The sequence below is a fragment of the Galleria mellonella genome, unplaced genomic scaffold (assembly GCF_026898425.1).
Source record: "Galleria mellonella isolate WM207_F2 unplaced genomic scaffold, CSIRO_AGI_GalMel_v1 utg83, whole genome shotgun sequence".
NCBI lineage: Eukaryota > Metazoa > Arthropoda > Insecta > Lepidoptera > Pyralidae > Galleria > Galleria mellonella.
This window is the reverse complement of record NW_026442162.1, coordinates 4,803,501-4,827,438: the sequence shown is the minus strand read 5'-3', so window position 1 is coordinate 4,827,438 and position 23,938 is coordinate 4,803,501. Positions and strand designations below refer to the sequence as shown.

The 23,938-nt window shown below is 35.4% G+C and overlaps 2 protein-coding genes across 2 annotated transcripts; one reads left to right on the top strand and one right to left on the bottom strand.

The window, feature by feature from the left end:
* The first annotated feature begins 1,089 nt into the window (after positions 1-1,089).
* On the top strand, positions 1,090-6,150 carry LOC113517060 (uncharacterized). The gene is made up of 5 exons (XM_031907955.2): positions 1,090-2,396; positions 3,121-3,215; positions 3,962-4,091; positions 4,938-5,068; positions 5,917-6,150. The coding sequence occupies exons 1-5, from the start codon at positions 2,139-2,141 to the stop codon at positions 5,957-5,959; spliced, it is 657 nt and encodes a 218-aa protein (XP_031763815.2). The 5' UTR covers positions 1,090-2,138; the 3' UTR covers positions 5,960-6,150.
* Positions 6,151-8,017: 1,867 nt separating this feature from the next.
* On the bottom strand, positions 8,018-23,688 carry LOC113516785 (maestro heat-like repeat-containing protein family member 1). Its single transcript, XM_026901256.3, is given in 14 exon segments — positions 8,018-10,082; positions 11,142-11,379; positions 11,858-12,140; positions 13,012-13,047; positions 13,049-13,207; positions 13,872-14,086; positions 14,687-14,947; positions 15,369-15,522; positions 15,871-17,881; positions 17,884-18,708; positions 19,633-19,822; positions 21,990-22,161; positions 23,266-23,443; positions 23,529-23,688. Coding segments are annotated over 14 exon segments (4,938 nt in total). The 5' UTR covers positions 23,560-23,688; the 3' UTR covers positions 8,018-9,897.
* Between the last annotated feature and the right edge of the window lie 250 nt (positions 23,689-23,938).

Below are 23,938 nucleotides of genomic sequence, written 5' to 3'. Positions count from 1 at the left end.
ACTATGTATTGTCTAAATGACATTTTTATCTATAACTATTGCGGTATGGAGATTTTAAAAGACTTTTTTTTATACAACTTAGAATGGCAAACAAGCTGACGGACCACCTGATGGAAAGTGGTAACCGTCGCCTATAGACATGAGCAGTACCATGGACATAACAGAGTTATACTGTTTCGCCCATAATATCCCCTATGCGTTGCCATTCCTGAGGACTCAGGTGTTATTCCTCTGTACCCAGTAAATTCACTGCGGACCAGTGATTGGTAAAGTCTGCGCACTCTTTTATATCCTTTGTTTGTTTTACGTAGGCAGTCTACGATAAGAGATGACGCATTCGTACATAGTGCAAACATATTATATATAGATATTAAATCTGGTATGTACTAATATTGAATGTAGTAACAGCGTGCGCTGTTATCTAATAATAGTTAATTGAAATATATGTATATTTATATTATATATTTGATTTAAATGTTAGAAAATACCGTCTATCTCATAATAATAATTATTAGATACTGTAATTAATTCATTACACTAGAGCCTAGACTGTATTTTTTTCTTTTTTTTTCAATGGATGATAATGGAATGGTAACCTCGTCTGCGCTAACGGTATACACTGGCGGGGCACCAGTGAGAGATGATAGGTGAGAATGAAAAGGCATATCAGTTAGTCCATCGTGGTGAATACACCTGAAATTCAGCACGATGTTTACCAGGGGAGACATGGAGTTAGACCTGATAGGGTATATTGCTAGCAATGGGACTGATAGTCCGCATTGTTAACAATCCCTTCCCTCAAGGACTGTACTTATTCTTATCAAAAATTTATCCGTTTTAATAAAAAATGCCACATTCATTCCACATATCCGTATTGATGGCACAATAGTAGGTACGGGTGGAAAAAAATCCATTCTTATACACCAATGGTTTTCCAATTGGTATGTAAGAATGGAATGAAATAGAAACGATGGTAGGGACAAATTGAAATGGACCATCTAATATCAGTAATATTTTAAATATAGTCATCATTTATAGGAAATATATATATATATATATATATATATATATATATGCCACGCGGACGATCGCCTAGTCGATGGTCGGACCGAGTAATCGCCGTTACGGGACTGTCAATTGCAGCTGCCCTGCGAGAGGCTGAAGACCGTGCACAATGGAATAACATCATAAGAGAGGCAACGGACACCTTTCAAGGACACGACCTTCAGTAATGAAGAGGACGAAGAGAGAGAGAGAGATATTAAAAGAGTAACTGTGTTTCCTGCAGGCTTTTAATAGATTTAAAAAAAATTGACGATTTAAAAGTGCTTGCAAAAAGTCTATTTTAATTTTAGGTATTACTAGATTATAATGTGAACAGACAGGAATCTTGTCAATTTAATTTCTATTTAATCCAGTTAGCTACCTGATAACAGCACAGATGTGCCATTCTGTGATAACGGGCGACGGTTGTAGAAATACTTGTAGATACATACTTATTTGTATTTAGGTTTCCGTATCCCCAAAGGAAAAAACCTAAATAGGTTTCTTTTTTTTGGGTGATAATGGAATGGTAACCCCACCCGCGCTATCGGTATACACCGGCGGGGCACCAGTGAAAGATGATAAGTGAGGATGAAGCAGGCCAGTTAGCCCATCGTGACGAATTCAACAAGAATTGCTCACGATGGTTTCCAGGGGGAACCACGTGGAGGTCGACCTGATTATTTATGTATTATTATTTGCACAAATTAGAATATGTCTATATGCCTGATAGCATTCTCTGCCAATCAACCGTTACGCTAAACAGAGAGTAATTGATCTAGAAAAATCAATTTGTAAATGAAATAAATGTTTTGATAAATAACAATATTAATACATTTTAAGATGAATAAACATACAAACATATAGAATAATATACTACCTATATAACATTGTATTTTTTTACTTGTTTTGACATAAAATCAACATGGCGGAAATATCAAATCTGTCTCACAAATTCGTTATTTCTGACACGTTGCTTTTGCCACATTTGTGACAAAAGCAGGTGTTTGTACGCGAATTTATTTCGTTAAATGTATTTTTGAGACTTTATTTTGTATCCGATATTATTAATTACTAAAAAAAAACTATACATAATGTCCAACATGAGACAAATAGAATCTATGCTTTTTAATTACGAGACCACTAGTCGAACAGATTTTAGAGATGGTGAGATTACGCCTGCAGTGAAAACTGAATATAAAAAGAAGCCAACTTGTCTTACGATTAGAACAAAACCTTTGAAATATGTACATACTTTGGTGGATTGGAAAGTACCAAATGTACCATTCGGTTTGATGACTAAACCGAAAGACATTGTTCGCACCAATCCTAGAGAGGTGCAAGTGTCGTATGTAAGTACCTAATGACGTAATATGCCTGAATTAATAAGATATTTACACAACCGACGTCAAAAAGAAGGTGATTCTTGGTTGTATTTCGTTAGTTCTAAACCGATTTGGAAAATTCTTTTTAATCTAAAATCTTTTTAATCAATGTCGGTTCAGTTGTTTAGTTTTTAAATAAAAATAAATGGTTTTGCATGTAAAGTTGTACTTTAAACATTTAAATAAGATAGAAATATATAATTATAATTTTAATTTATTATATTAATTGTATTATGACATTTATATGCATGTAATCTGTAGTCAATGTTGTGTACGCCTGCTATAGGTATGCATATCAGTATGCTACACAAAAAAATTTTGTTCGATTTATGATATAATATGTGTACTGTTGGTGTTCTTAATTCGAAATAAATAAAAAAAAAAATATTCTACAAAAACAACATCTTCAATTGTGCCAAAATCAGTATTTTGATCTAAAAATTTCTATGGGACCAATCTGTAAGTATATCCTTTCAGATTAAATAAAGAATTTTCCAAATCGTTTTTAAATTGATAGTTATGAAGTAACAAACATAAAAAGAAATACAAACGAATTAGAACTTCTTTCTTTTTCAAGTCTGTTCAAAAATTAAAAAAAAAATCGGTTTTCTCTGTCTACCCAGAAAAAAAGTAATTTTCACGCTACATACTACTATGTAAGCATATAAACAAGTTTTATTTTTAAATTTAGGAGAAACCTCCGGACCCGGTTTTGGAAGAAGTAAAGAGGACCAGACCGCGTCTGGTTATGACCCCCGCGGTCAGCTTTGATGACTTAGATGATGCGTAAGTCTTATATGAGATAGAAAAATTGTAATCTCTCTAAACATATTTTTTTTTTTCTCTTTAATAACCAGAGGAAAACTGCATAAGACTGCATATTGTTTGATTGGATACCTCTACCCATTCGTGTTTCTTGGCACAAGCAGTTGTTTCTACATGGCTGTGTTTCAGTTTGAAGAGTGGGTTATAGTAGTGAATTAACAGGGTACAAACACATAACACCCTAGTCCTCAAGAATGGCAACACATAAGGAGTATTATAAGCGAAACGATATACTCTGTTAGGGTATTCTTCCGTTTTAATAAAATCATTCAATCAATAGTATGTTAAAAAAGGACTCTGCCTATCCTCTATGAGATTATAGTCACCAGCTAATGTTATTTAGGTTTTTGTGCAGCCTTGTTGGCTGTAGAAAGGGTTTGTTAGTCATGGACCTGTTACTATACTCTATCTGATTGCGACGCAGTCCTTTTGAAAATTACCGTGGTTATTTCCTGATAAATACGTTTCGATGGCCCAATTAACCTGAGTTCCTCACCCATCATCACTGATTAGTATCCCGTCAGCGTATGCCGATAGTACCGGAGGGGTTTTTTTTTTGTTGGGTGAAAATGGTATGGTAACCCCGCCTGCGCTAATGGGATACGCTGGCGGATCATCACGATGAGAATGAAAACTAGCCTATCCCGTCATCGTATACCTATAGTACCGGAGGGGTTATCACCCTATAAACAACCTCGTTGGTTCAGAACCCGCAAGCTACTCCTGGACGACGTGTACACAACCAGTACAATGAAGGCAATGCGCGGGGTTGTTGCCAACGCTACTTACAGCAGTGTACGGACACTGTTGCCCGGCTTTCCTGCAAAAGCTAATCCTGTAAGTTGATCGTATTCCGATATGACTAACTAAAAGAAGGCAAGAAGGGATTGTTAGGAATGGTGATGGGTAAAGGAGGCTTAAATTTGTTTACTTTGATGGAATTTAAATAAATAAATCTTTTTATTGAACCATATACTACTGATGAGAAAATCCCTATAATTACACATGTTTTATTATGATTCAAATCTGATTATAGCCAGTAAGAAGGCTTGGCTGATAGACTTACCAGAGGGAGACTTTGTACAAAATTTGTTATTTGCTTGTGTACCTCTTTTCCAATAATGTCTCTACTGTGAAGCACTTGTGTTTGCATGGCTGTGTTTCGGTTTGAAGGGTGGGATTTGGCAAAGAATTTACAGGGTACAGAGGTATAACACCTTAGTCCTCAGAAATAGCAACGCATGGAGAGTATCATAGGCAAAACAGTATACTCTGTTGTTCATGGTACTGTTCATGTCTAAAATATAGGCGACGGTTACCATTTTCCATCAGGAGGATCCATCAGGATGTTTGCCATTTTAAGTTGCATAAAAAAAATTGTATTGGTAGTTTTTTTTTAAAGTATTTTACCTATTGGTAGTTTTTTTTCAACCTGAACGATATATTAAAACCGCGCGCAATTCATTTTTACTACTAAATAACCGATAGTGAGATTCTAAACCAGTCAATAAGAAATCATTTTAGCGGTTAGACAGGCGTCCAAAACACGACTGAGATCTTGTCAATCTATGTATGCTCTTATTGAGACCCCTATATTATTTTTTCTTAAATGTCTCCCATGTACAGACGTAGTATAGTTACAATTTCATTATTTTAATAAAATTTCTCTATCGTTCTTATCAGATAGTGCTACAGAAATTATTGCCCCCGTATGTATCACCCGAGTGGCGGATGGATTCAGTCGGTTGGGACAGCAGACAGCTGAGGACGCACTGCGACCCCAACAAGGAGTTTTGGCTGGCAAAAACAGCGCAGTAATATATAATTTAGCGTTTTTTTTTCGGCGGCCCATGTGATGGAAAGTGGTAACCGTCGCCTATAGACATGAGCAGTACCATGGACATAACAGACTACTATTTCGCCCATGATACTCTCCCATGCGTTGCCATTCCTGAGGATGGCGAGGAGGAGGACCTGTTGGTTCCGCACTATACAGGATATCCTAGGTTGAGGATGAGACGAATGGTGTAATTCTATGATACTGCATCATCATTGTCTTATCTTTTCTCATTTTTTCGGCGTTGTATGTGATACTTATTAATAAATATTTGACTACAAAGTACAAGAAATATAAGACCATTCTATGCAGTGTGGTTCCGGCATAGAATAGACCACCCTTTCCAGTCCCGTGGGTATTGTAAGAGGCGACTAAGGGAATTTAAAATGTCGAGGGATGAGCGATAGTGTTCATCTTGAAACATCACCTAAGCTTAACTGCGGTTGCCAGGGGGGAAAGGGATTGTTAGCAATGGAGTTTGACAGCCCCATTGCTAGCAATATGCCTTATAAGGTCGACCTCCACATGGTTCCCCCTGGAAACCATCGTGAACAATTCTTGTTAAATTCGTCACGATGGGCTAACTGACCTACTTCATCCTCACCTATCATCCTTCACTGGTGCCCTGCCGGTGTATACCGATAGCGCGGGTGGGGCAACCATTCCATTATCATCCCTTAAAAAAAAAACTGCGGTTGCCAACCCACCTGCCAAACGACTATTAACAACACTTCCTTTTGGGGGCAGCATATGTCCAGCAGTGGACAGTTAACGGTTTTTTAAATTAAAATAAAATCAATAAAACGCGTATGTCTATATTTATAGATGCCAAGAATACAATGATACAGCCGAAGATGAAGAAAAGTGAAGGATACAAAGAAAAAGTCGACATTAAAATTTGAAACTTGTATTGTCAAACATAACATTAAACACAAGGCGACCTCTGCAGGGATCAAGATAATAGTGGCCACTCAAACTCAAAATTATCACTCCTTACATCATAAATAATATTTTAGGAAAATACATAGCAATTTCACATACAAAAAGCGTCAACTAAGATACGAACTAACGAAAAATATTGTTTCCTAAAAAATTAAAACTTTTTATTGATAGATTAATGTTTTAGTTCGGTGTTAAAGTATTTTTAATTAATAATTATGAAATAATTAAAATCGGTTTTATAAACTGAAAAATAATAGAGGAATTGGAGTTGACCCTGAAGTGCCATTTTCACAAAATTTTATTTGGGTATACCAAAATTTTTTACCGTATAATTTCTGTTATACCAAAGGTTAACTGGGAGAGAATGCTATATATGGCATTAAGTCCACCTTTTGTACTAAACTATTTTTTTTGTAATCGTCAATAAAGAATAAATAAATAAATTTTAATTTTAGAAATAGGTCGAGAGAACAGCACCTCAGAATCGATTCCATTATAGAAAATTTGATGAAACAACTTCAGCCACATTCGTTATGTTCCCTGTCAGGTCGCAACTTAGAGATTACATGTGACTTAAACGTCTAGTCTAGCGTTTATAATAATTCAAAATCCAGCGATAATATTTATTAAACTGTATTCCATCCAGAAATCTTTCTAAAAATACACGAGATCGCGTGGTCGACTTTTGAATGGTTCAAAAATTAGTTTTTATATTTAAAAAATATGAAAGTGCGCGTGAGAACCTGGAAGTAACTCCAGAGGATCTAGAATGCAATGCTCCGTTACGACTTTATTGTAAATAAAACAGTTGTCTGAATGTATATGAAATATATCAATATTTTATATACGAGACTAAAGTTCGTATATAAGTGTTCTGGAATGCGAGAAAGAGGAGTCCAGGTAAGCGCAGGACCCCTTCCTTATGTCCCTAACAATGCTTTGTTCTGGTCTGACCGTGCGGTGCGAATGAATATCTGTGAATACCTCTTAACGAAATACATTCCGTTGAAGAGCAGCGCGTCGTAATCAAGTTTCTCTCGAAACTCGGCAAGAGATAGCGCCTGCCGATCTCAGAACAGTTTATGGGGATGATGCTGTGAAGGAACCAACCGATCCACAAGTGGCTAAAAAGATTCAGAGAGGGCCGAGAAAGCGTTCAAGTTGATTGTTTTTTTCGATGTTCGTTGTCCATCAAGAATTCGTCCCTCCAGGCCAGACAGTTGATGGAAAATTCTACGTCGATGTGCTCAGACTCCTCAAATCTCGTGTGGCACGAGTTCGTCCATAATTGGCGCGAGAGGGGCGTTGGATTCTTCACCACGACAATATTTATTAAACTCTTGTTGTCCGTGAGTTTTTGAGAAAAATTCCATTACGGTGACCGAACACCCCCCATATTCACCGGATTTGGCCCGGTGTGACTTCTTCTTTTTCCCAAAAACCAAATTGTTACTTCGGGGGCGGCATTTGGGGGAAATAAATGAGATAAAAAAAGCTACGACGGGGCAGCTGAGAAACCTACAACCAGAGGACTTTCAAGGAGCCTTCTCACAGTGGAAACGGCGTTGGCACAAGTGCATTATGTCACAGGGGGAGTACTTTGAAGGGGATAAAATTGATTTACCTGAATAATTGTAAAATAAAATTTATAAAAAACTTTTATATACTTTCCGGACAAACCTCGTACATTCAGACAACTTATTATAATATATATATATATATAATAAACGTAGTGGACGACCCCTCACTACTTGGAGTGAAATGCATTGTAGAGAGTCAGTGGATGCAGGTGGCTCAGAATCATTCCTTATGGCAATCTAAATCTATATCAATATATATAATCAATATATTGTGCGACTGAAAAAATTCCCCCCAAACCCTCCAAGTGAAGTTTGAGAGTCGAACAGTTTCTTCAATACTATCGCAGGATTTCGGCTTGCAATACCCCTTCCTTACATTACACCTCGTATATAATAAGTGAAAGGAAATATTAATTTAAATTTTTAATTCAATAAACTTGATAAGTGACACTAAATGACACAACAACAGTTCGCATAGGCACAAATAAATCCTTACACTTAGTTCTTAACTAACTAAATATCACCAAATATAAATGTTTGTAAGCTTGTAACTTCTAATGCTTTACAACACAACTAATATATTTTGTTAATTATATATAATAATAATTTTAAAGTTATTTTGATTAATTTGTTTTTTTTTTTTTATACTTTGGAATATTAATACTTTATATCAGAGTTTTTATTGCACAGTTTTTAATTATGTTAGAATCGTTTTACAATATCTTTAGATAAATATCAAACGTCCCATGGCGTAGGTATGATGGCATATCTAACTTCCTATAAATGGTATATTTTACCAAGTTTTAATTCAAATATAGCCTTAACTATTGAAAGCATATTATTGTCGATTAAATAATGTAACATACGTGAAATCGTAAGCATTATTTCCTTAATTTTTTTTTTTTTGAAAACGTTGCAGATATTAATTATATATTTATTATTATTATACTTGAGTGAAGCGATTCGCCATTTTAGTTTAAATATTGACACTTTTTTTAATACACAATGCCCACTTATTTCTATAATTTATAAGTAATATCAATAACTATAGGGTAACTCAATGTTGTATTTGAATGTGGATTTGAATTTATTTTAATACATTTTCATCAGTCTTAATACTAAGTTCGAGTCTTAAATGTTACAAGCAATGTCTATAACAAGAAAACTAAAATACAAGTAAAGATATACACAGTGTTGCCAGATTAAGTATTGTTTTCGTAATTTTAGGTAAAAAAAATCTGTATGTGGAATTTTGGAGAAATTAAATTCTTGGAAAAAATTGACAAATTTTTTGGACAGTTTAAAATGTATCAAGGTATATAAATACAATAAAATATAGTGAATGAATGTAGTAAAAATGGTATCGAAGGTACTGAATAAGAGGAGGAGAGGTTAAAATAAGGTAAAAGTAGAAATTAATAAGGATGTTATTTTTTCTTTTTTTTCACCATTCAATTTGTAGAAAATTGGTTGTAATCTGATAAAAGTCCTAAAAATGGTTTCGATTTGAAGAAAATAAAAAAAAAAATCATCTGGCAACCCTGGATATAAGAATTGTTAATGCAAATATGTGCAATTTCATAAGAACGAAATAAGAAAAGAAAAATATTGATATACTTTATATAATCTAGCTATTTCGTTTTAAAAATGTAAAAAAAAATTATTCATGTTTCTAATATATTATAATATCATCTATATAACAGTTAGTAATTATTCTAAACATTGGTATTACTAATAAAGTACTGGTAATAAAAGTGTTACTGCAATTCAAAAATATATATGATACTCATGTAATTATAATTTTATGAAGAAACACATAAAAACAATCACAGTGCTAATTAACATGGTAATGTTTCTAAATAAAAATACTAAAATAAAAAAAAAAGAACCAATAACCATAGACATACCAGAAACAATATATTTTGCACTGTCTTTTCTACTGAGATTATTCATAAATTTCATATGACGATCTAAACACTTAATCGTATTATTTTGGTCATGATTTTACTTTAAAAATCATTCACGTTTGCTAATTAATCAGTGCAAATGCTAAATTTATTTCTACACAAATGTCCATCTATATACAATTTGGATATAAGTTCCTTAAAGGAAATTTATATAAATTTTTCATTAGTATTTTCAAAAAGATAAATTGTACCTAAAATTAAAATGTAGCCAATTATTTGCTCAGTACATTCACAGCTCTGTTATCGACTCTCAGTATATATTTACCGCTCATAGTATCCACCTTCAAGATCATCCTATTGGGCCGTTTGCTCTGCAGTCATCCGGTGGCGCAAACCAAGCAGATGTTGGCGAGAGCCATGGCGGAATTCTGTCTCACCAGCGGGTTAGAATCCTTGATGAGTTGGAGCAACCTCGTCCGAGCGCTGCGGGTGATCTCCGCATCTAATTCGGTGTCCTCTACGTTCTTTTCTCTGATACGGTACAGTTCTGCGTAGAGAATACCTGAAAATAAATTTTAAATGGGAGGTAATCTAATAAACCTAAGACAGAATTATTTAAAACTAAAAAATTTAACTATAGACCAAAATGTTAGAAGCGTTTAAACCATAAATATCTTTTATATAAACAAAATTAGTGGACCAAGAATAGACCCTTGAGGAACACTTTATAAAAAATGTGTTTTGTTTTGTAATACTTTTTTTTGTTCAAAACAAACTTTCCTGAGAGCAAAATCAAATCAAATCTGTTGAACTACTGCACATATATACATACATATATATATATATATATATATATATATATATATATATATATATATATATATATATATATATATATATATATATATATACATGTGTGTCACTTTTAATACTGCAGAGTTAATTATTAGAACCAGATAAGTATTGACTGAATCGTCATATCAACCCTAAACTGTCCACTGTTAACCCCTCGAGCGTTTATGCATCATACGCTGTACCGAACAAAAATGTGGTACCGCGCGCTAATGCAAGTGTGTCTGTTGCATGACTCGAATTTACAGCGTCGTTTTCATTAAATTTATGTAAGTAATAAACCCATTTATACATAATCTGTAAATGAAATGTGGTAATTTAAAAAATCGGCGACGCAGTGTAGCGAGATAGCCTAGAGCCGATCCCTCCACGCTTTAAACATAGGCTTGCTGCTATGGACGGCTTTGCCAATAATTGCCGCGCTTGGCAGGCGGGTTGGCAGCAGCAGTAAGGTTTTGATAATGTTCTGAGAGGGACATTGCTGTCCATTCCTCGACTATTAAGTTCCCTCAGTTACTCTTACGACACCAGAGGGAGACTTTGTACAAAAGTCGATTGCTTGGGTACCTTTATCTCATTCGCGTTTCAACCGTGAAGCAGTTGTGTTTGCATGGCTGTGTTTCGGTTTGAAGGGTGGGATATGGCGTGAATTCACTAGGTACAGAGGAATAACACCTGAGTCCTACCATTTCATTTTTACCCATTAAAAAAAATCTATTGAAACAATTGGGATCTGACAAATACTAGTCCTAATTTTAAAATTATTTACCAAGCAATAAAGGCGGATGCGGTTTCATCTCCTCCCTCGCGCAGTACAGGTAGTTGACAGCGGTCTGCAGGCACTTCACCACGCTGGCGGGCATCTCATCAGCTAGTTGCCTCAGGAGCGCCGAGAGGAATTCGTCCAAATACAGCCTGCCTTCGTCCAATAAGTGGGTTTGGACTAAGTCATTCGACTTCTTGACATTGAATGTTTTAAATACTTGTTTTAATGTAAACTTCGTTGCCTGAAACAAAAAAATATAATACATTTTGCTTGTAATATTAGAATTTTATTTACAAAACTTAAAATGAAACATATTTTCATTTGGTTCATTAAAGTGTACAGTACTATTCGTGTGTATTTAATTACAAAATAAATTATCAAGCTAGTTTAAAGATTTTTAAATGTTGGACAAGAATTTCCAGAAGCAAGACAATAAATCAAGACATGTATGTAAATCAATATTGCCACTCTGAGACATAAAACTCTGAGACTCTGATAAATGAATCTATCGATAGATATGTTTACGCTACCACATGCTTGTCGGTATCTTAGCCTTTCTCATGCGCGTGGTACCGAAAACGTGTTTAAAGATAAATTCACTCTTGCCACTTGTCTATGATCTGGTCTTAAGCTCTTTGTCTATCCTGCAAGAAAAGTGATTTGAAAGATATGTAAATGTATGGAAATGGCTTATAAAGGTTGTATGAAGTACTTCTTACCCTCACAACTGCCGGGTTATGATCACACAGATGCAGCAGGAAGCAAGGCAGCGACGATACCGCCTGCTCGACGAGCGCCTCTGACTGCACCCGACCCGCTATAATCCCAAACAGCCGTATGGAATTCTCTCTCAGTTGAGAACATTCCGTGTTCATAAACGGACGTATCTTCTGCGATATGGCGAGAAGTTCACGCTCGAACTCCTTGTCCAATGTATCCATCTCGGTGAGCAATCGGCTGAGTCCTTGAATCGCTGCTAAGGGGACGTTGTCTGTCGAAGACCTGGAGGTAAAAAATTAAGGATTTGATATTGCGAATTTACGATGTGCTTTCAATGGAAGTTCAAGATGGGAAGCATCAGTCTTAGGCTATCTGGCACTCCTAGGCAAGTTGTTGATATCGATTTTTGAAGCTATTTCGATGATGCCCGCATCCACGTCAGGTCCACCAAGTTTTTTTTACTATAGAAGGGGCCCGCAATTGATCATGATCTCACCAGATGGAAAGCGACGGTATGGTATAAGATGGAGCTCTCTAGCCCACGAATAGCCTTTTCAAATTTGCCAAAAATTGGTGCATATTATATTTGGATGAAAAAACTAAGAATAACATATTCTAATATTTATGTTGAGTTTCTTGAAAAAAAATATAGTTGCCTATTTTGAAGTTACCCACACGGGGTCCATAGCGTCTTACTTGAATCTTAGCATCTCCGGGTTTTACCCGACCACTAGGACAACGTTCTAAGAAAAGTATCATGTATTTTTCTTAACTATTTGGAATCATTAATATACTCAATTACTGTAAGAATATTGACTTTTTTTCATTTATATTTCGTTTAAAATTATTATTGTTAACAGTTTGTAAGTAATTAGTGAAAATAAGGTAACAATGTAATTATTACAAACATAGAATATTATTTGGACAAGGACAGCATATAAATCATATCATAAAGAATAAATTATTCACTTATATTTTGGTGTAGAATTTATCATAAGGTCAGGGATTATCGTCGTGTAAAAAAATCGCCCGATGGCTATGTGAGGATTCACTATGGTGTGAACATAGCAGACTAAATATCTTTAGTAGTCCTTCGAGTCGGATTTTCGCTGTGTTCAAACTGAGGCCGATGGCGAAATGCGTGCGTACTCACTGTGCGGAGGCGGCGTCGACGCCCTGGCTGAGCGGCGAGCGCGGCGGGCAGCGCGTGGTGGCGCGCGGCCGGCGCCAGCCGCGCCACGTGCGCCGCGCCGCGCAGGCACGTCGCCCGCACGCGCGCGTCCTCGTCCTTCCAGCCCGTGTTGAGAGTAGCCAGCACTGTCTCTATCAGGTCCGTTTGATCGTTGCATCTGTTCAAATAACAGAATTGCCGTATTATGTATTTATATATCATTATTACCAAACTCTAGAATAAAAGAATAACAGCATTTCTTTGCGGACAACTCGCTACACATGATAGAGAGAAATAATCGACGTTTATAAATATAAATCAACGTCTGGCATCTCTCATGGATTGCCACTCCTAAGGACCAAGTTATACATTTATACCCAGTAATTTTATTGCCATAACCCACCCTTCGGACCAAAAAAAATGCAAACAGCTACTTGAAACAAAAGTGGGAGAAATGAGAATTCCTGGTGGTCGTTGCTATTGCTTATAAATCAATCGATAATACATATTTACTAGATGGTAAAATGTTATAAAAAAAACTTGATACGTAAGTAGATGACAGAAAGCCCCACGGTAACTTAACCTTCTGACCGCGTATTTTTTTTCCGCTTAATTTTCACACATCGCGTTGACAACAAATAGCAGTACGAGTTTTTAACCATTTAGCGAGATTCTAAGAAACAATATCAATCTATCAAAACAAATATCGCGGAATAACGACGTCAATAAACATAAACAATGTGAGCTCGTCGAAATCGCGGAATGCGTAAAATTAAAGCAGATACTGCAACTGAAAACGCGAGATTCTCGGTCAGAGGGTTAATAGTTATGAATGTGATTACCTATAGTTGAGCAAGTCGGCAAGCAAGGCGTGCGCGGCGGCTCGCTGCGGCGGCAGCGCGGCGCGCGCGTACTGCGCCAGGCGCGCCACGAGCCGCGCCAGCTGCGCCGCGCACGCGCGCGCCAGCGCCCCGCCCAGCAGCGGCGCCAGCTCCGCCAGCCAGCCGGAGCCGTCCGCGTGCTCGATGCTCAGGCACAGCGAGCACGCTTCCTTCACCTGCTCCATCCGAAACAGGATCATTTATACAACGTGAATCCTGGTCACGGCACTGATATTTTACGTTTCATCATATCATCATATTAGCCTTTAATTATGCACTGCTGAATATAAATCTCATTGGGAAATTTTGCCGGTAGTTGCCACGCTTGGCAGGCGGATTGACAATTGCAATTAGGCTTTACAAATGTTTTAAGAGGGCCGCTGCTGCCCATCCCTTGCCCTCCCTTAGTCACCTTTTGCAACACCCACGGAAATGGAGAGAGTGGCCTATTCTATGCCGGGACCACACAGCAAATTTGTACGTTTATAAACTGTTAATATTTTTTCATAAAGACAGATTAAAGTACTACTGCACACAATTTCCATTCGTCCTTCATACTTAGTGTATGTATGCACTAGTAGTCGCTAGAGTACAGAGCAAAAATTACATCGAGATATTAGACGTGATCAAGCGTGACCAGTTATCTATAAACTTCTCTATTTATTGAAATGTATTCGATGTAACGAATAAGAGAACTATCGTTGAATTTCAAAATATTACGTCATGTTATACATTATATACACACACTAAATATAATATACTTTATAAAATCTCACCTTGTGACAGCCGGCTCTATCCAGAAATGTGTAAAACGTATTCACAGTGATCCTGGCCGGTGACAGTTTGATAGCGTCCCGATTTGGTATGAACCCAAAACGCTCTTGCCCCTTATTCGCTGGAACTATGTACGCGGGCGGTTCTGCATCTATGTAACACGCAAGGGTCGTGTACAACACAGAGAACAGTTCGGAGAACTTAGCTATGCAGATGGATTTTGTGCTGTCCTCTTGGAGCATCTCTCCTAATGCACTTATTAGCTGAAAGTGATATAACACTCATATTAATGATTACTGTTTTCCGCGATTTTACCTACTTGCAACATAAAATATAGTCTATTTAGAAAAAAAAATCAAAATTATATATTACACGAACTATTAAATGATATTATTATTTTTTTTCTCAAACGTTATCGAGCGAAATATTACAAATCTGACTAGAGAAAAAAATCCGAATTCTCTATTGGTCCATAAAAAACTATTTACATTAAAAAGGTATACAGAAGTGTTAACCTAATTTCAATATTATTTTGTTTTAGATTTAAAAATTACTCTTTAAATTTTTATATTAAAATTAGATTATAACCATAAAAAACACTGAATACAAATTTATATTTTGTTGATCCGCCACTTCATGCACTTGGTAAAAAAACATAATATTTTATATAATTTCTAGACTTACTGTCAGAGGCTGGAGAGCGGCGATGTGGTTGTTGGTGATGTGATAAGGATCCTCGTACAGCTCTACGGAGGTCATCAAACGAAGGAAGTTGTCTAAGATTGCAGTGGACAGACCCTCGTCCTTAGCCAAGTACCGCCAGCAGAGCACAACGCATCTGTGACAAGTCGTTGTGCGTGAACAAATAGTATCTTAGCAAATACAAAGCAGCATCTAGATTCAAACTAAACAAATCTTGTACTATGGATACAAGACGATTGAACGACTGATACATAAATACTATTTTGTTTGTAAATACATATGTATTATACACATTTTCAGTGTATATTTCAGGAGTGCTGCTCCCCGTCCCTCCACCATTAAGTTCCCTTAGTCATCTCTTACAATACCCACGGTAAAGGAAGAGGTAGACTATTCTATGCCGGAGCCACACCCCAACAGATATAGATTATACATTATATACATACATTAACAATGACTACAATATACAAGAAACTATACTTACTCTTTCAGAGGTAACTTCTGAGACAGCAACACTGCAGTCACGGCGTTCGAATGGTACCGCGTTAGTGACGTAAGTGGCCGCATCAGTTTTATCCTGGACTCTTCCCGCACTTCTTCCATCGTGTGCAAGATCACTTCTAATATTCTCTCTATACTTTGGAATAAATCCTGTCCTTTCTTTATAAAAAATGCATCAAGGACGGCGCTGATACCAACGCTCTTGTACTCCCTGTTATCGTATCCTTCCAACAAACTCTCAATAAACTGCATATTGTGATGATGAGGTATTTTCATCGAAATTGTATCACATAATTCAACGCAGTAATCACTGATCATATTCAAGTCATTAGTTAGAATATTGTTCTGAAGATGATTAAGACTAGACATGCATTCGTCATTGGCTTCAATTGTGTGGCCTTCGTAAAGGTCCTGTATTTGAATTATTAGCTTAATACAGTCCACAGTTGTCAATCTCACAGGGAAATTGCTGTCAGCGACCCCCGGTACCACCAGACCTAATAAATAACCCATTTGCCCGAATTTGCTCGGAGTTTCGTAATTCAGTTTGACATTTTTTATGTAAGTCTCGAAAATCACCTGTAATATAAGAGCTGACGCTGTCCGAATCTCATCATTCTCGTGGCGGAGCCACTCACTTAATAAACTTATTAAATCATCAATGGTGCTCAAACATGTCGACTGAATAATTAGCTCCCTGATTAGTTGATGAAGCAGTGTCAAACTATCGTTTAAAGTTTTAGCGAGGAGGTCATTTTTATCCCCGTTGCCTTCAATTTCATACTTCTTTTTGAAGGATGATAACTCTCCAAAGATACTATTCAACAATACTCGAAGTATCGTGTTTCTTTCCTCAGGTAAAATACCTATTTGCAGTTTCGTGAGCGCTTTGGACGCCTTCACTATTATCGGGTATAGTTCGACGTTGCGTCTTTCCAAGTTAGTATTGTATATTTGCTCCAACACAGCGTTCAACAATTGCCAACGGTTTCTCAAAGAAACATTATGATGTGCCGCCGGCTGTAATGCCTTGCTTATGTGATATAACGTAGTGACGCTCGCCTTACACAAATTAAATGGTGGTGCCGATTTTAATATTTCGTACAAGATTGATGTAACGTTCTCGCCTAACCTCGCTAAAACATGGACGTCTAAGCATTCTTCAGCCACTTTACCGTAACACGTGATTAACGTGTATTTTACTGTGTTTAATTCTAATTCATTTTTAGAATTTCTCGAAGATAAGAAATTCAACAGCTTACTACCACGTTTTGACTCATTGTCTTTATAAATAGCATCTAGTTCATTTATAATGAACTCGCCATGCTGTCTCGAAGCTATTCCTATCGCTTTGCTCACGTATTCGGAACTCTCCATAGGTATGGATTTAAGAGCAAGTAAAATTATTTTTAAAACATTTTCAACGACCGCTGCATTGGATATGTGGCACGATAGGGTAGCCAAATATTGCAAGGAAACTCCTTTGATCATCGGCGTTTGTCTCTTAGACAGTACTTGTTGGGATATCAAAGTAGATATAACTTCCGCCCATTTATCATTGTTTACTTGTTCTATAGCAGAAACTAGAAGATCCAACAACATGCTATGCCACTGTTCTTTTGTTTCACTTTTATCAACAAACTTTAGTAATCTATGAATTTCTACAGTCCAAGAATTCTTCAAATTCTTATGCACGTCTCCTGAATATTCTTCTAAGAATATTAGCAAGTTCCTATTCTTTTCTACTTGTTCTGGTTCTACAATATGTGTTATGCACCTGACAAATACTTGATCAGGAGTACATTTCAACTCAACTGCCTTTTCAGCTTCTTCATCTACAACTATATCAGAGTTATTTTGTAACAATGACGTAAGGCAATGACATACTGTGGACATCGAAGCCGTGAAGTCTTCAACAGTAATAGCAGTCAGTAATAGATTTCTTAACTGAGTTCGCACAATGGTCACAGTATTGCACATGAGTATAAGAGAACTTTACAAGTGTCATGTAAATCAGTAAGCTCTTGCTTCGAAGCATTAGCTGAACCTTCGAAACTGCAATGTTTTATTATGAACTCGACCATAGTAAAATCTTCAGGGGTCGTAATGCAGTTCCTATATATTAAACCTACTATTGCTTTGACTAACAGCTTCTTCATCTTCAACCCTTGCTCCATTGTAGTCATAACTTTTAATAGAACTATGAATTTAATCGCGTAAACATCTATGAACAACTGGGAGGAAGTTGTCAAATGAGTAAGTATTATTACAGCTTTCATTCTATCTTTTTCTTGATTATTTTTGCATTGGTGTAAAAGACTTTCTATTGTTTGATCAGGGAATTGACCAGCCATATGGTCGAAACATCTTAATACTTCAAAATGATTTTTAACTGTCTGTGGCTGGTCAAAATCAGGCTCTAAGAGGACGAGGTTGAATAGAATATGATTAATAGAGTTGATTACACTGTCAGTCAAACTTAACTTTGGATTTAAAGGCGATGGTGACAACAAATACGAGATGCATTGACTGATGCAGTAGAAGTTTATCGTTGGTTTTCTATACAACGACAATAATGATATTACGAATTTGTTAACGGTCTCGTTAAATTGTCTCTCTGGTATGAGTCTGGTAATAGGACCAAGAGCTTCCAAAACAGACTCTGAAACTTTATGTTCGTTGGATGGGAGCCACTGGTTGTACAGTACATCAAATATAATAGAGAATTCCGTGACAAAATTATCCTTTATGGATGTTATGTTGTCGTTAGCGACGTTGTCTCCTATTTGCTCTGATACGGCGACTGCAAAATGGCCAAATGCTGCAGAAGAAGAAATTGGTAATATTAATCAACTTGTGCCCAGATATGTAAATTCCATAGACTATAAGGATAAATCTATTTATGCGTATAAAAGGAAAATAATATTCTATAACAGGAAAATATATACGACAGGCATGGGCTAATAAATGAAATCCGACTAGCCACACCTATGCATTAGTACATTTAAGAGGTGGTCGAGTGGGCCGTGCCAAACACAGAATTGCCTAGTACCTACTCCTGGATCCGAGCAAAGCTTTTAACTATGCGCAAAGTTGTTTGAAGGTACATAATATGAATTTTTATAAGGGACCAGGCCCCACTGGAAAATAACCCTAAATAGAAAGAATAATTATACTGATATATAATGATTGACCATAGACCGCTACTTGGATTTGCTAGTTGTCATGCTTGGTAGGCGGTTTGGCAATCGGCGTTAGGCTTCGGTGATATTTTAAGAGGAACACTGCTGCTCACCTCTCGACTGTTAAACTCTCTTAGTCGCCTCTTACGACACCAACGGGAAAGGAAGGAGTGACCCATTCTATGCGTAATCACACGGCATATAATAGGAAAAATAATACTCGAGTATTAATGTAATCTATGGAGGATGCCTATGTCCAGCAGTGGACGAATATTGGCTGAAATGATGATGATTAATGTAAACAAAGTCAGGATGCGCTTTTACAGTATAAATGATAATGTAAAATTTTACCGTTACAATATAATAGAAGAGCTAATGTATGCAATTATATGAAAATATTATTATCTTTCCGCAACGATATAATGTGTCAGTGTTAATTAATTTAGCCATTAAATAATTCATAAAGAATCTACTCTGTATATATACAGAAGATACTTTACAAAGTATGAAAAGACTACTAAATAACAAGCTTCTAATTATAAATAACAATTGCTTTAGCTTACCGTAAGCAAAGGCCTGCTTTACACCATCCTGCTTGATCAAGGACAGGAGAGGTAGCATTTTGCCAAGGATCTCTTTTACATGCGGCACAAGCCCGTGTGTATTGACTGCAGCCAATGTGCCCAGCGTGTGGGCTATGGTGTAGTGGGGCACTGACGCGGGAGACAACTGGTTGATGAGAGACCGGAGTATCTATATATATAAAAATCGTTAGGGAGAGAGGATTGCTAATAATGCGGACTACCAGTCTGTACCCTGTCAGGTCAACCTCCATGTGATCTCCCTTGGAAACCGTCGTGCTGAATTCCAGGTGTAATCATCACGACAGGTTAACTGACCTGCATTTGCATTTTCACCTATAATCCCTTAGTGTTGCCCCGCCAGCATATGTCGTTAACACAAGAGGGATTACCATTCCATTATTATTCATTAAAAAAAAAGAATATCGATGGAATTTTGAACATAAAATAGTAGTGCATCTACCAATGCTGCTAATGTGTACAATTCTGAAGCACCAGGGAGAGGGAGAGGGAGACTTTGTACAAAAGTCGATTGCATGGGTACCTCTGTCCCATTCGTGTTTCAACCGTGAAGCAGTTGTGTTTGCATGGCTGTGTTTCGGTTTGAAGGGTGGAATATGGCGTGAATTTACTGAGTACAGAGGAATAACACCTGAATCCTCAGGAATGGCAACGCATGGGGGGTATCATGGGTGAAACAGTATACTCTGTTATGTCCATGGTACTGCTCATGTCTATAGGCGACGGTTACCACTTTCCATTAGGTGGGCCGTCAGTTTGTTTGCCATTCTAAGTAGTATAAAAAAAAAGGCGAAAACAGGTTAGTTGGATCATTGTGACCAATTCATTGGAAATTAATCACGATAGTTTTTAAAAGAACTGCATAGAGATTGATCTGATTTCTAGAAATGGGGTCCTTAGTCTAATTTACTAATAAACTAGTCTTCCTTTTATATTGATTATTCCCTCTATCCACCCTATAATGGGTTGAAAAAATGTATGAAGATACATAGATTATAATATAAATTTTGCTTACAGTCACACAAAGAAATAGATAAGATTATATTTGTAATAAACAAAGAGTATTTATTACATACACCATACAAACATATCATTTATTCTTCACATATCATATTCTATTAGCAGAACAGATGTTATTCACTAAAAAAAAAAAAATACTATAAATATTGTATATTTTATCTACAATACATAAATTTGTGTTAAAACATGTTGCATATTTTAGGACAAATAATAAATGCTTAACAGTTGAACCCTTATCTATCTATACACAATGAATAAAAGTCATCAAAGTCTAAATAACAGTGTATATGTTATGTGCTTGCTTTGTTTTTTGTATACAAGTCGCATATAAATGGCTATACCGATAAATCTAAGTGGATAAAGGTGTTTGTTATACTTAGTACTGCAATGGGATCACCTCAATATTTATAATGAATATTTAAACAAAAAAAAAAAGTTGATAACTAAAACGTGTTGTATTGATTAAATTCAACACACACATCTACAATAAAGAAATAAAAGAAAAAATAAATATTGGGTTTGGTGTAGTCTAGTAAGAAAAATCCATTTGCCTATTTAATTCATTGCAACATATCAAGGCATAAAATGGAAATTTACATTAATAATTATAATAACTATGTATTTGATTTTCTATTTGCATAAAGAATAAAGAAATTATAAATTATTATTTATTAATTCATTGGAAGTTTGGGTTTCCAACAGTTAACACTAGGCTCCCAGCAGCAGTCTAATAATTTGTCTGAAGATGCCTCATTTAAAAGAGAAACACATGTTACAAAATGTGCGTGAACAAAATGGAAATCGGAGATTGATTGCTAATATATGGAAGCTTGTTGAACTTCTGGTAGTAATAGCGGTGGTTAATCTTTTAGTGTTAGCAGTCACACACATAGTAATGGTAGCGGAATTAAACAAAATAATTCTAATCAAATAACTAGTAATAATATGGACTTTCACAATATAACACCTAGTTCAATAAAATAGAATAAAGAAAAAAATCTTGAACCAACATGACCCTAATAATGTTAAGTGTAAACTGTGAGTAGGTGGCAGTTATATTAGTTTCTCAGGATACCTTTTATCCTGAATAACTAATATTTACACACATACACAAAAACAAAACTGTCATAGTCACACAGGTAAGCTGAAACCTTGACAAAAATAAAAAAAGAAAAATTTGATCACGATTAAACCTTTATGTTTTTAAACACCAACATACATATATATGTATATATCACCAAGCATATTGGAATAATTTTATTCAAATTAAAAATAAAAATTAGGAAAAATAAACATACCAAATCAAGGTTTTCATGACTGACAGCCACCAATACGGAGGAGGCACCCATTTGTACCACCGGCTCATAATTAATACTCTCAGTCATGGCACGGAGCATAGAGTTGACGAGTTGTGATGCTGTTGATGGTTCAAGCCTTTTCACTTGATTTACACATGTTTGTTCAAGGACTCTAAAATGTAAAAATAAAAGTATGCAATCTCGATATTACGATATCCCAACTGTGGGCAAGTAAAATAACATGTCATGGACATATATCATATAAGCAGACATGAAAAGAATACTAATAACTATATGTTACAAATGGTTTTTTATATGATGATAATAGAATGATAAAATAATCATGTTATGATGATATGATCCCAGCTATGCTATTGGTATATACTAGTGGGCCACCAGTTGATTATAATAGGTGATATGCTCATAGTCACCAGTTGGCCAATTTGTGAGAATTTTATTAAAAACGAACCATGAACAGTTTTCAGGAGAAATCATGCTCACACAGTTAAATTATGATGCTTAAAGATGCTTCGGATGGGATTTCATATCAATAAATAAATCTTTTATATACCATATATAATTAATGAGCAAATCTCTAAAACTATACACATGTTTTAGTATCATTTAGATCTGTTTATCGCTAGTAAGAAATAAAATAAAAAAAAAAAAATAATAAGTCTTTTCTTATTTAATATAAGATACAACTTATTTGAGATTAAAACAAATTACTCATTATTTACTTTATTGTCTTAAATTTTTTAAAGAGATAGTAAATAATAAATTAATTTTATAGCTATAAATTTATGTATCATTTATTAATTTGTTTGTTTTTATTGGTTCTATTGCAAAAAATGATACTTATTCCTGTCCTGGAGGATTTTACATGATGCTGTTTTCTTTTTTTAAAGATTTTGAAGCCCATAATTTTATAATTATGAAAATGAGTTTGTTTATTTATTACTCTTAGATGATTGATGATTCAACCAATTATAGAATTAAAATTTGCTATACATAAAATATTAGGTATAGAAAAGGACATAGGACATTTTTTTGCAGGTGAAAATAGATTTAATATAAGTTATTGACATAATTTAGATCAGCAGGTAGTGGGTGGATATATCAATTGCAATTATATTTTATAAAAAATTAACAAAAAATTTAACTTTATTGAAATTGTTTACAGACAGACGTGACAGATATGTATGTATGTACGTATATTAACAGATAGTTAAGCCTGACTTTTTAATTGGTGAAACTAAATATTTATTGTACTTACTTTATGATATTTCCCAACTGCGTGGTGTTTACTTTTACCGCATTCTTATAGAATTCACAAAATATCTCAATAAATTCATTGGGATACGAATTCGCTATTTTTGTCAAAGATTTGATGACTACATTGTTAACAGAATTTTCGTTATCACCTATAGCATCTATTAACACTGCCACGGTATCTGAAAATTTAATGAAAACATATTTTATGATAGGACAAAAAAATTTGCGATAAATATAAGATATTACAAATTTTTTACAACTAACCATTCAGACAATCAGTCTGTGTGGATGACATCTTTTAAAAACCATATGTATTTATTTTTACTTTATATTTCTTACAATATGTACTGTACGAATATGAAACAAGTCTGAAAAATATAATGAAAAATTGCAAAACAATACAGATTTGACAGCTGTCGACTAGTGATGTACCAACCTAACTCGAGTAGTGTACAAATATCAAGATAAATACTTAGATATAAACCACTGAGATGCGTTTCTTAGGCATCTCTATGTATTTAGTTTGTGACCTAGAATTTTTTGGTGTTCACCCCCGATTTAGAAGCGGAACTTTCACCTATGTGTATGCGTATATGAATATTGTTACAATTGATTCATCTTAATAATTTCTGAAATTTACTTTTAATAATCAATGTCAGTACATTGTACATTAT

Bases quoted from the DNA above. Each gene is read 5' to 3' on its own strand.
- LOC113517060 (XM_031907955.2), top strand. From the start codon at position 2,139: ATGTCCAACATGAGACAAATAGAATCTATGCTTTTTAATTACGAGACC. The intron at 3,216-3,961 runs GTAAGTCTTATA...TCGTTGGTTCAG, and splicing joins TTTGATGACTTAGATGATGC to AACCCGCAAGCTACTCCTGG. The intron at 4,092-4,937 runs GTAAGTTGATCG...CGTTCTTATCAG, and splicing joins TTCCTGCAAAAGCTAATCCT to ATAGTGCTACAGAAATTATT.